Below are 12,435 nucleotides of genomic sequence, written 5' to 3' on the forward strand. Positions count from 1 at the left end.
GGCTGGCTCGCTTAGCTTTCCTTCCATTTATTTATTTATTTATTTATTTATTTATTTATTTATTTATTTATTATTATTATTGAAATATTAAATTGACTTGGGATTGGATCCCACAATGGCCTCCACTGTCTTTATGGATTGATTTATAAAAAGAGCACCTCACGTGGACTCTGAAACATGGTGTCTGTCCATCTCCTACTACAGTACTAAACAATAATAAGTGTGGAGCTGTGGATATAATTAAAGACCACCTCAAGATGACATTTTTATTATTTTTTTAACAAAAAAGAAAATAAAATATATTAATATATTATAACTTTTTATCTTACATAATTAAGTGGATTAAAAAATTCATTAGTTTTTTTTTCCAAATGTAAATGATATATACATGTCAAGGAAAATTTATGTTTTTTTTAATATTGTGAGATTCATATTTTTTTCATTTTTGATTTTGTAACATATCAATTCACGGTTTTAGTAAGTAGCTTGCACTTTCTTTTATTATTTTTCAATTTTAGTATTTTTCACCGGAGTGTTGACGTGATATCTGACATGTCGACAATGTTCGGTGTCAAGTCATTATTTTGCAATGTCGTGTGAATATTTTTCGGTTTCACGTCAACATTTCCTCGTAAAAAGACTAAAATTGCAAAAAATGCAAGTTAGTTTATTGAGACTGCTGTGAATTGTTTATAATATGATTAAAAATGAAAAATGTACATTTTAGGTGATAAAATTTTAATTTTTCCCATATGTAACTTACTGAACGGAGAATACAAGTACTTAAAGAAATATTAGTTAGAATTATATTACTTATAAATTCGAAAAAGGAATTATATTACTAATTAATTAGGTAACATTATTTTCTAGGAAAATCAATATTGTCATGTGTGTATATATGTACAATGCGCATATAGATCAGAAAGGTGGCCACTTGAACATAATATCGATACTTTTCATTTTGCCAAAATGCTACTTTTTCAAGCTCACTTCATTCAATTCAGGCGAATCGAATTTTAACCATGTACATAAAAATAGCACAGACAGCCTCGGTCAAATGTGTGTATTTTATATATATACAATGCGCTATATAGCTCGTTGTTTTTTTTTATTTTTGTAACGAGAACATGTAGCCGGTACTCGTAAATCCACACTGGATAAATCTTCGGACTGAACACAGTAGTATGCAAATCACGTCAATCAGATAATCCACACTAGGTAAGCATTATGTAATAGACTCGCTCAAAAAGATATTGGTAAAGAATAGAACATGTGAACATTTTGTTATATGTATATATACTCTACTTACTTGAACACCCCACATCTGGTTATTTTTCTTAACCCCATAGCTCATTATTATTCTTATATGAGTGATTTTTCACATTCAATTATATTTATATATTTGGATTATAAACAATTTTAAAAAAATTTCTCAAATTACCCACTTCTTATTTCAAACATTATTTTTCATTTATATAATAATAATTGTTATATATATAAATGAAAAATATTTTTCCTGAAAAATGCAAATTTTATCATGCGTAGAAAAATTTGTGCTTCTTCAAAAAATGTATATAATTGTGCAACGTACAATTGCTTTGTATTATTATATCACTAATGAAGATAGACGAAAGCAATAACTTTTAAGAAGTGGGGTTACCTGTTTTTGTAAATTTCTCATGGAAGAAAAAGATGATAATCTCCACCGTCGCGGCCACCACCTCCACCGCCACGGCTGTCCCCCGAACTTTCCCTTTCAATTACTAGAAAAGAAGGATGATGACTCCGCCAGCTGCTCCACCAGCTCGGCCGCCTACCCTTCTCTCGCCATCTCCAGTACTGTCGTCGTATCAAACCCTAGCTCCCTCTCCCGGTCGACCTCCGCTACCTCCACCCTCAAGATCCTCTCCACCACATCGGACACCATCAAGAAAATACCTCCCAAGCGAACATCGACTAAAGATCGCCACACGAAGGTCGATGGACGGGGGAGACGCATCCGCATGCCTGTCTTATGTGCTGCTAGGGTTTTCCAGCTCACTCGAGAGCTCGGCCACAAGTCCGACGGAGAAACGATTGAGTGGCTGCTCCAGCAGGCAGAGCCTGCTGTCATCGCCGCCACGGGAACGGGTACGATCCCAGCTAACTTCACGTCGCTCAACATATCTCTACGCAGCTCTGCATCTAGCATTTCAGTACCATCTCAGCTAAGGTCAAGTTATTTCAATTCGAATTATACTATGCAGCAGCGCCGGGGGATTTTTCCGGGTATTGGGCTGTCGTCGGATAGTTCTTCCGGGTCGTTGTTGAATTTCCCGGTGGGGAACTTAAACCCTAGTTTCATTCAGACGAAGCAAGAAATGCGGGAGGAGTTGATGGAGACGGAGGAGAGTATTTTCGCTAGGAAACGCAGGGCGGAGCAGGAGTTGCAGCAGCCACAGCACCACCAGGCCGGAAGCTACTTGTTACAGTCAAACACAACAACAGCGGTCCCGTCCAGCCATGCCTCGATTCCGGCCAATTTTTGGATGGTGGCGAATTCCAACAACAGCCAGGTCATGGGCAGTGATCCAATATGGACATTTCCATCGGTTAATCTCAATAACACCGCCTCCGCCGCAGCTTTGTATAGAGGAACAATGTCTAATGGGCTGCATTTCATGAACTTTCCGGCCTCCATCGCCCTTTTACCGGGCCAACAAATAGGCAGCAGCGGTGGAGGAGTTGATGGTGGCTTGGGATCAGAAGGGCAATCCGGAATTCTTACTGGACTTAACCATTATCGAATTGTCGGTGGCGGAATGCCGGAATCTCAGGGCAGTGAGTCGAACGGAGGCGGTGATCATACCCCATGAACAAGATCCATATCCATTTGTGTGCTTAGATGTGCAAAACAAGTGAGGTTTGATTAATTCAAGTGTTTTTGAATAATATTTCTTTTTCCCTCTTTAAATTTCAACACTATTTTTTTCCTCTTTCCTTTTTTGTATTTTTATATTTTTCCAATGTGATTTTTTTTTTCCATGTGTGATTAATATTTGCAAATCATTGGACTTATTGGCCATTTTTTCAATAGTCCATTTTATGTAATTTCTCTTTGGCATATCGGTAAAAAAATGATATGCATATCAATTTGGTTTGTAATCGAGTTCTTGATTTTGATCAAGATTTGATAAATGTAATTGTATGATTTGTTTTTCATGATATATATGCCAAATAATAAGAATTCTCATCGACCCTTTTTTTATTTTAGTTTAAATACCACTTTTGGAGAATTTTGATTTAAAATCAAAATTTTTGAAACTGCATATTAATAGATAGTGGGTTTAATTTATTGATAATTTTTTTTAATCATATTACTTATATTTCAAATTAAAAAATTTCTAATGGCAAAGTGCCCAAAAAAATTGTGTAGTAACTCTTCCTAATGACTGGTGCCCCATGAATTAGTAAAATATTTTAAATTTCTCGAGATAGTCAAATATAAATACTTCAAAAATAATCATTTTAAAAAATATATAATTATTGAATGCATGGTTATTTTATATTGGCAAAAACTTGTGTGAGACAGTCTCACGGATCGTATTTTATGAGACGGATCTCTTATTTGGATTATTCATGAAAAAAATATTACTTTTTATGCTAAGAGTATTACTTTTTATTGTGAATATCGGTAGGGTTGACTCGTCTCACAGATAAAGATTCGTGAGACCGTCTCAAACATACCTATTCTTTTATGTAACTTGTATCGAAATTCTATCCTATTTATTTCTGTGGTATGAAATCTCACATTTTACACCTTTTATTATTATTATTATTATTATTATTATTATTATTATTATATAAAAAGAAAAGGATTTAAAGGGATGGGCCAAGTGAGTGTACAAACCCATATTTTATCTTGGCTTGGGTAGTGAGGCCCACATTCTTGTTTTAACCATTTCAGTATAAAATGTCGGTACAGTTTTCACACGTACGGCTCTTCATGCATAGGTTAAATAGTTTAATATGTTTTGCATGTAAGAAATATAGAATATATGAATTTCATATATTTAATTTTTTTTAAATCAAAAAATATACCTTCTCAAATCCAATAAACCTATCATATAAATTAAAAATTACAAATAAGCAATTAGTTTTCTAGATTTTGAATTTTAACATGGAACAATTTTAGATACCGTCCATGACTGTCGCAAGTTCAAATATCGGTGTTGTATCAAATATAAATGAGAGATCGGCTTCAAATATACAGTGACGTAGCCATGAATATGACTCTATCCAGGCTAGAATTTTAAACTTTAGAGTTTTTTAATATTTTAAATTGATCTACATAGGTTAATATTATATTAATCCAAAATTATAGATAAGTTACATATAAATTTAATTTTGTATCTAGACATGTGACTCCGTCATTGCAAATATATATNTATATATATATATATATGCTATGATCATATTTGGATTTACCCGAGTGACGAATAAACCAAGGAGGAAGGACTGTGCTTTTCCAACATTATTTGGAAGGGAAAAAAAAGCAGGAATATCTTGGTAAAAAAGAAAAAAGTAGTACAATAAAATGTAAACCTGAAATGAAATTAAAACTGTCTCCCAAAAGTAGATCCAAAACTGCAGTTCTACAGTCCAAATTACGGTCCTAAAATAAAATATTAAATTTCTTTCAAAAAAAATAAATAAATATGTTCACTTATATATTTCATTCAAATTACTTGGTCAGTAAATTGAATTCAAATCTTATATTAATTATATTAGTTAATTAATAAAAATAATATGTTACATTAATTTTGATAAAATTTATAATACGTCCGATTATCGCATAATTCGAGTCAACACTGAATAAAACAAATATATGGATAATATTAATGTTTTATCATTCGCATCAAATAATATTACGTATATTAAACTATATACTATATAAATATACATAAAATATATATTTTTCCAATTATATTTATTTTGCCACGTACTTTGCAATATTATAAACTTTTTTCTAGATTAGGCTGAAAATGGGTGGTGCGTTTTACTGGGCCCACTTGGTAGGCCCACCACTGAATATTTTTGGGTTAAGTGGGCCCATCTATCAATGGGCTTACTGTTTTTTGTACAAACTTTGAAAAATAAAATATTGTGGAAAGGACATAATAATTCCCCCACTATTACTTGAGTAGACAGGGTAGGTTCATGTCTGCGCAAAGAAACTGGAGATTTTATTTTTATTTTAAAAATGAAAATGATTTGTAAAAAATTTATAAAAAAATTGCATTAAATATTTTTAATTTGATTTCAGTATGGAGTATTATATTATAATATATTTAATGTATTATCCGTAGATTAGTGAATAATAAAAAAAAAACTGAAGTTGGGGGGATAAAAATTTATTGGGCAAGTGTCATATTATATCCATTTTTAGTTAATTGTTTTAATTGTATATAATTAAAGTATTGATGCACAGTTATTTTAATAAATGATAATACATTTGTTTGATGACGAGCAAATTATAGTTACGTTGCTAATATATTTATATCACGATTATCAATCAGTTGCTATAATCAAATACAACGTCAATGATTAGTGTATCAAAGATAGTCGTAAGCAATAACGGTAAGAGATAAAGTGTTAAGCATGACAAAATGCTAGGTATGGTTTGGTATAATGGATAAGAGAGGGATTGATAAATAATCCTCTTTATTTCACGTATGTTACCTTTTTAGAAAGCCCATGATAATATCATGAGCTCGTGATAAATAATCCTTATCGTTCTCTCATTTCACTGCCCCATCAAATAACTTTTTTATTTATTTATTTATATATATTATATAATATGATAATTATATAAATGAACTCGAGATAATTATATAAATGATTTTTATAAATCTCAATAAAATTATTAGTATCACTCGATTAACCTTAAAAATTGATATTTGACTTGACTCGCAAAATCAAGGGCTCATGAATTATCATATTATATAATATATAAAATTAGGTAAAAATAAATAAATCATGCAAGCACTGTCGGCGCATGAACAGATCAGAAATATGAACTCAAGCAACAACTTTGAAATTATTCAATTTATTATGATAAGTTTAATTTTATCATTACAATCTAATATATAAATTTAATCACTCTTATTAAAATCATATCAAACATTAAATATAATATCATTCATCTTATTTATCCTTAACTTATCCTTATATTATATATCACATGTTTATTCTATCATGTGTACCAAACTATGCCTAAGAGTATAGGGACTCATCTCTTTATCATATAGGAGGAGACATATCTATATTTTAAGCGCTAATGAACTTGTAGGTTAAGCAGTGATGAGGACGTTGCATTCTGATTTATGAAAGAGATTGATTTAATATCTTGTCTGATATCGGTTAATATAATAATTTATAAGCTATCATAATTGATATCTATAACAATTTTAGTTAATCATTTTTCATAATACAAAATAGCTGTCTCACGAGCTCATTGTTCAGTTGCACTTACACGAGTCGGAGTTCATAGCATAACACTCTTGGACTCATACGTTATTTGCATGATTTATACAATTCTTGAATTAATTAATAGGTGTGACACCATCATAATACCGATCAATTATTTTGTCATATGGTCGTACAAAAATTGCACATGGCCCTTTCATAAGCTGAAAATTTAGGATATAAATTGTCTTATTTTTAGAAGGAAATCTAACCAATCGGCTTCGATTTTCGAATCATAATTGCTCCCCTAAGTACTTACCAAAGTACAAATTTTTTTCGCTAATTTTGGGGGTTAATAAATAAGCCCTTAAACCCAATTTATTTCATTATGCTAATGATTTTAATTATTTCTTTTTTTGTAGGCCACCAGGTGTGATTTAATGATTTTGATGTCTCTCCAACTCTGTCCAATTTCTCTATTAAGCCAAATTCAATTGAAAAATATCAAAGATTTGATTAAATGATTATGAATTAATATGGTCCATATAAAAAAGATTGCGGGAATAAAAATGATGGCCTATTAATTTAAAAATTAAATTTTTTATAAAATATTTAATATATTTCATGTCATTTATCATGTCTCAGCATCAGACCCATGTCTATTTCTATAATCAAAATTTACGTTACGAATAAACTTCTAAATATTATTTTTATCAAATTAAAAAATCGAAAATTTCTTGGCCTTCGGTTTTGGCAGTGGTTAGTATTTTTGTATTTGCGATGTATAAAATGTTTTGAATGACAAAATGATCGAGGTTGTAAAATCTTTTAGAGTAATTGTTATTGCTATATTGTAACAGCAAATGTAAAATTGTATTTTTTTTTAGTATGAAGTGATTAAATAAAAAAAATACCATAATAGAATTCCTTAGGATAAAATAATTGTCATATTTAAATAATTATTTCACCGGTATAAACTCATAATTAATGCAAAAAGTATTAATAAATAAATTTTTTTGTATGAATTTCACATAATTAATCTGAATCCAAATATCCGGACGGCCTGATAGGTGGTTTTGGGCTTTTTAGATTTCTTGGAGGGAAGGGCAGCAACTATGGGTTTTTTAGAAGTGATCGTGGAAAAAGTAGATAAGGGAACAGAAAAGGTAACATGGCATACTCCAGGTTCGAGGAGCTAGGAACGTTAGCATCAGAAGTAAAAGAAGTAGAGTTTGATATGATTGAAAAGAGAAGAGAACTTACGGGAGTAAGACAAAGAAAAATGTTCAGAAAGGATAATGTGAGTTCGTCGAAGAAGAAGCAAGGAACGCCTGAATATCAGAAATATGAGAGCAGAACGCAAAGATACAAAAGTGTGAAATGGGGTGGAACGATCAATATTTATATACAAGGGCAAGTGATCTCACAGCCGTTGATCTTGGAATTAACAAACATGTGAGATGTATATCAGAAATTGCACCGGGTAGTTGAAAGGAAGGGTCCAGATTGCGAAGCGACGTTTGTTAGACACATGTCTTTTCGATTGCCAGGGCTCTCGTCATGCTGGCATAACCCCTAGCCCGCTCAAAATAAAAAATATCAAATAATTTCCCACCCGAGTCCAATTTAACTACTCGGAACAACGAGTGAGTCTCTAGCTCGAATATTTAAGGAGAAAATGCTGATACGCTGGAAAGCGTCTGGGTCATCGGGTCATCCTTGGACTCAGGCCTGGGATGGGTCGAAAAGATAAGAGAGGTCAAAGTAAGAACCAACCCGAGAGAAAAAAGTGCTCTTTTATAAACCATAATTAGATTTGTAACACTAGGGAAGCTGATCAAACCAGCACATGTTCGAGCGATGTAATAGGACTTAGAGAATCAAGGGTCATGTCTTCGTTCTCACACCATAATAATTTACCCAAGCAACCAAGTGCATATGTAAATTTTGAGTCCGCAGATATGGGATGTCATGCTTCGAAATTATTGACATGTCATTCAGCGCATGTAGGAATGACGTGACAAGATTAGAGGCAGTATGAGCTATCAAATGTGGTAGTGCCAGAAGGCAGGACATGGGCATTCATGTTGCAAATACTCATATTTGCTTATCCTAAGACATTCTATTCATTTAACATTTGTTTACAACTACTTGTTGGTCCCACATACGGTACTTGTTGGTCCCACATATGGTAATTTGAGATAAATAAATATGAAAATAAAGAATAAATTGGACACCAAGATTTACCTGGAAAACCTTTATAAATTATTAAGGTAAAAACCATGGGCAAGATGAAAAGAATTTCACTATAATATTTTATGGTGTACAACCACTCACTGTGTTTCCAAAGAAAACACACACTCTCTTAATACAGGATTACAAACACCTCACAAATATTATAGAACTAAGTACTCAAATGCTATAAGATAAAAGAAAACTCAAAGAAGAGATGAATGAAATGATCGAATTGTGTCTCTATTTATAATCGAATTTTGAGGTGTAAAATTGCGTGCATTTATTGAGTTGCGTATGAAATTTCCGCAACCAATCGTCTACTTCCAACCTTCAAATTTGACAGCACACACATTTAATGCATTTCATGGAAAACACGTTTCTTTGCCGACATTTCTCCTACTTCGTGGTTTGATTGAGAATCAAACACATCTCCACACATCCTTTCAATCTTGTCATTACCTGCTGCTTACGTTTCTTCTAGGCCACTTGAGGATCTACACCACTGAAGGATCGAGTGTGCTAGTGCCTTCGAAGTCATTTCAAACACTACATTCTCCAATTAGCTGCAATAGCTCGTGTTATAAGAATATTAACACCGATGAATTAAATCGAGTTTTGTTTAAAACCAAGCGGAAGAAGCTCGAAGTAATCCTTCGTCAAGAAGATTGTTATATTAGAAAACATTTTAACTCATGTAAACTGAATAACCGAAAAAGGGTAGATTAATTTTTGTATTCTTCAGTTCAGTTATGGTGACAACTGAACTGACGGATACTCTAACTGATCCAAACAGTTTTAAAATAGCAGTTAATCAGTTAAATACACAAGATATGTTTATGGATGTTTGGAGACTTCAACTGCTCATACGTCACCCTTTCTACCGTCTTGGGTAAGATCAACTAGAAGACTTTGATTTATACAATACCTTGTACAAACCCATTCAGCTAGGACTTACACTACTGCCTAAACTGAACTCCTAGCTACAACTGAAGGCAGCACCTTCAACACTTCTTTAACGTCTATGTGTCAAAGACTACATACACAAGATTAACGTCTTTGTGCAAGACTGTATTTGAGTGGTTGTGAGAGTGTGTGTGTGTGAGAGAACTGAACAAAGGATTTTCTCACACACTGAGGGAAAATAGCTTCTAATCTAAGCTGATATATCTTTTTGTATCCCTATGGGCTGATTGATTTTTGAAAGCTGATTAGCAAATAAGCGTGCCCTTTCTTTTCTCTCGTATTTGTGTTGAAGCTTCTTATATCTATATATTGAGTCTTCACTGATCTTCTCTATATAGGCGGAAAACTGATCTTACAGTGAGACTCATTTATTGTATCCGTTGCATCTTGAATTCATTTCTTGGACTTTCTGTCTCGACTTTTTGACTGCCCTTCTGAAACGTTTTGTCTTTAATGCTCTGATTCAACGTCCATTATTTTCCTTTGACTGGACAATGGCTTTGTACCTTCACGCACAGCTGGAATTCACTGAAAGAGTTTGTCTTCATTTACAACCGAAAGATTCTGACTGATACTTCGGACTGGTCAGCTGAACTGATCTTCCGTTGGGCTGGTGAAATCAGTTGACTCGTCAGTTGAACCGATTTCACTCTCGTTCAGTTGAACTGATCAGCTGGGTTTCTTCATCAGCTGAACACTCCTTCGGCTGGCCAGGCTTCTGAGGTTCTCCTACTGAACCACCTATCAACTGGACAATTAGCTGGGCTGCTCAATTGACGTAACAGTTAGACTGATTCAGTTTGTGAGATCAGTTGAGTCCTCAGTTTGCGATGTAAACAACTTGTGACAGATCCTAGCTTCTGCACACTAAGGTAGATTATTAATAACACAAATTAACAAGTTTTGTTAACATCAAAATCAATATTGCGAAATTGAAAAGTTCCAACAATCTCCTCCTTTTTGATGATTACAAAACTTGAGCAGTTAAGCGCAATATATAAAGTTTAGGAGTTAGTACATTTAAACATCGTTAAAAGCTCCTCTCAATAACTGAATTAAAGAAGTTTTGAAAACCATTTAGAGATAAAAGATAAGAGAAACTCCCCCTCCAAAACTAAATTGAAAAACCCTTACAAGTATTTAGAAAACACTTTTCAGTTGACGAAAAGAAAGAAGTTCTTATCAGCAACTGAATTTTAAAACTAAAATACGATTTTTCCATTTGAGGATAAAAAGAAAAACTCCCCCTCAGAAACTGAATAAAAGCCCGTATTTGAAAAATATTTATTTAATCATTCATTCAGAGGTTATAATCAATTAAGCAATGTAGACAAGAGATATGGAAATATCCATTCGTCACAACAAAACACAGCTGAACAAACATGATGTTTATTTAAATAAATTTTCTTGTATTTACATCTGAGTACATACATCAGTTGAAAAGGAAAAACTGCTACAACAATAGCATATATTAAACAACATCAGATATCGGTCGGTTTATGCGACAGAACTGGATATACCATCAACTGGTTGCTTGACTGGTTGAAATACTGCAACGGTTGTGAGTTCAATTAGCTAGAGAAACGAATTAAACTACTTTGAGCTTGACCCCCGTGCTTACTCAACTGGTCGAGCAGACTCTGACTAGGCTCACGTGGAATTCAGCTGGTGATTAAATCGACCAACATCCCAACATGGATGCGTTTCGTCTGAAGAACAACTGACCTTGTAGGCTTGCAACTGAAATCTTGTTCAGTGAGCAATTTAACTGTGCATCTTTGCAGATGATTCTTAGTCCCCTGTAGGCTGATTAAAACCCCAAAGCTAAGAGTCTAGTGAAGTGGCTACAACGTTAGTTGAAGAACCTCTCAACTCTTTGCTAAAGAACGACATATAAATATTTTCAAATAGTTTTGAAAATAGTATGAAATACTTTTAAATAGCTTTTAACACTATTTTAAAGTAACAAATTTTAAAACACAATTTTCTTCAAATGTTTTTCATAAAATAGCTAGCTCGGATATCAATTGAAGGAACGAGTATGCTAGTGCCTTCGAAGGCATTTCAAACACTACATTCTCCAATGAGCTGCAATAGCTCGTGTTCTAAGAATATTAACACCGATGAATTAAATCGAGTTTGTTTTAAAACCAAGCGGAAGAAACTCGAAGTAATCCTTCATGAAGAAGACTGTTATATTAGAAAACATTTTAACTCATGTAAACTGAATAACCGAAAAATGGTAGATTAGTTTTCGCATTCTTCAGTTCAGTTATGGTAACAACAGAGCTGACGGATACTCTAACTGATCCAAACATTTTGAAAACAACAGTTAATCAGTTAAATACACAAGATATGTGTATGGATGTTCGGAGACTTCAACTGCTCCTACGTCACCCCTTCTACCGCCTCGGGTAGGATCCACTAGAAGACTTTGATTTATACATTACCTTGTACAAACCCACTTAGCTAGAACTTACAGTACTACTGCCTAAACTGAACTCCTAGCTACGACTGAAGGCATCACCTTCTAGCCAACACTTCTTTAACGTCTATGTGTCAAATACTACATACACAAGTTTAACATCTTTGTGCAAGACTGTATTTGAGTGGTTGTGAGAGAGAGTGTGTGTGTGAGAACTGAACAAAGGATGTTTTCACACACTGAGGGAAAATAGCTTCTAATCTAAGCTGATATATCTTTTGGTATCCCTCTGGGCTGATTGCTTCTTGAAAGCTGATTAGCAAATAAGCGTGCCCTTTCTTTTCTCTCGTATTTGCGTTGAAGCT

At 33.3% G+C, this 12,435-nt stretch overlaps 1 protein-coding gene across 1 annotated transcript; it reads left to right on the top strand.

The window, feature by feature from the left end:
* The first annotated feature begins 1,624 nt into the window (after positions 1 to 1,624).
* LOC140991693 (transcription factor TCP15-like) lies at positions 1,625 to 3,190 on the top strand. Its single transcript, XM_073461797.1, has one exon. It carries the CDS (start codon positions 1,680 to 1,682, stop codon positions 2,853 to 2,855), a length of 1,176 nt encoding a protein of 391 aa, XP_073317898.1. The 5' UTR covers positions 1,625 to 1,679; the 3' UTR covers positions 2,856 to 3,190.
* The last annotated feature ends 9,245 nt before the right edge of the window (positions 3,191 to 12,435 follow it).

The sequence above is a fragment of the Primulina huaijiensis genome, chromosome 13, assembly GCF_012295235.1.
Source record: "Primulina huaijiensis isolate GDHJ02 chromosome 13, ASM1229523v2, whole genome shotgun sequence".
NCBI classification, from domain to species: domain Eukaryota; kingdom Viridiplantae; phylum Streptophyta; class Magnoliopsida; order Lamiales; family Gesneriaceae; genus Primulina; species Primulina huaijiensis.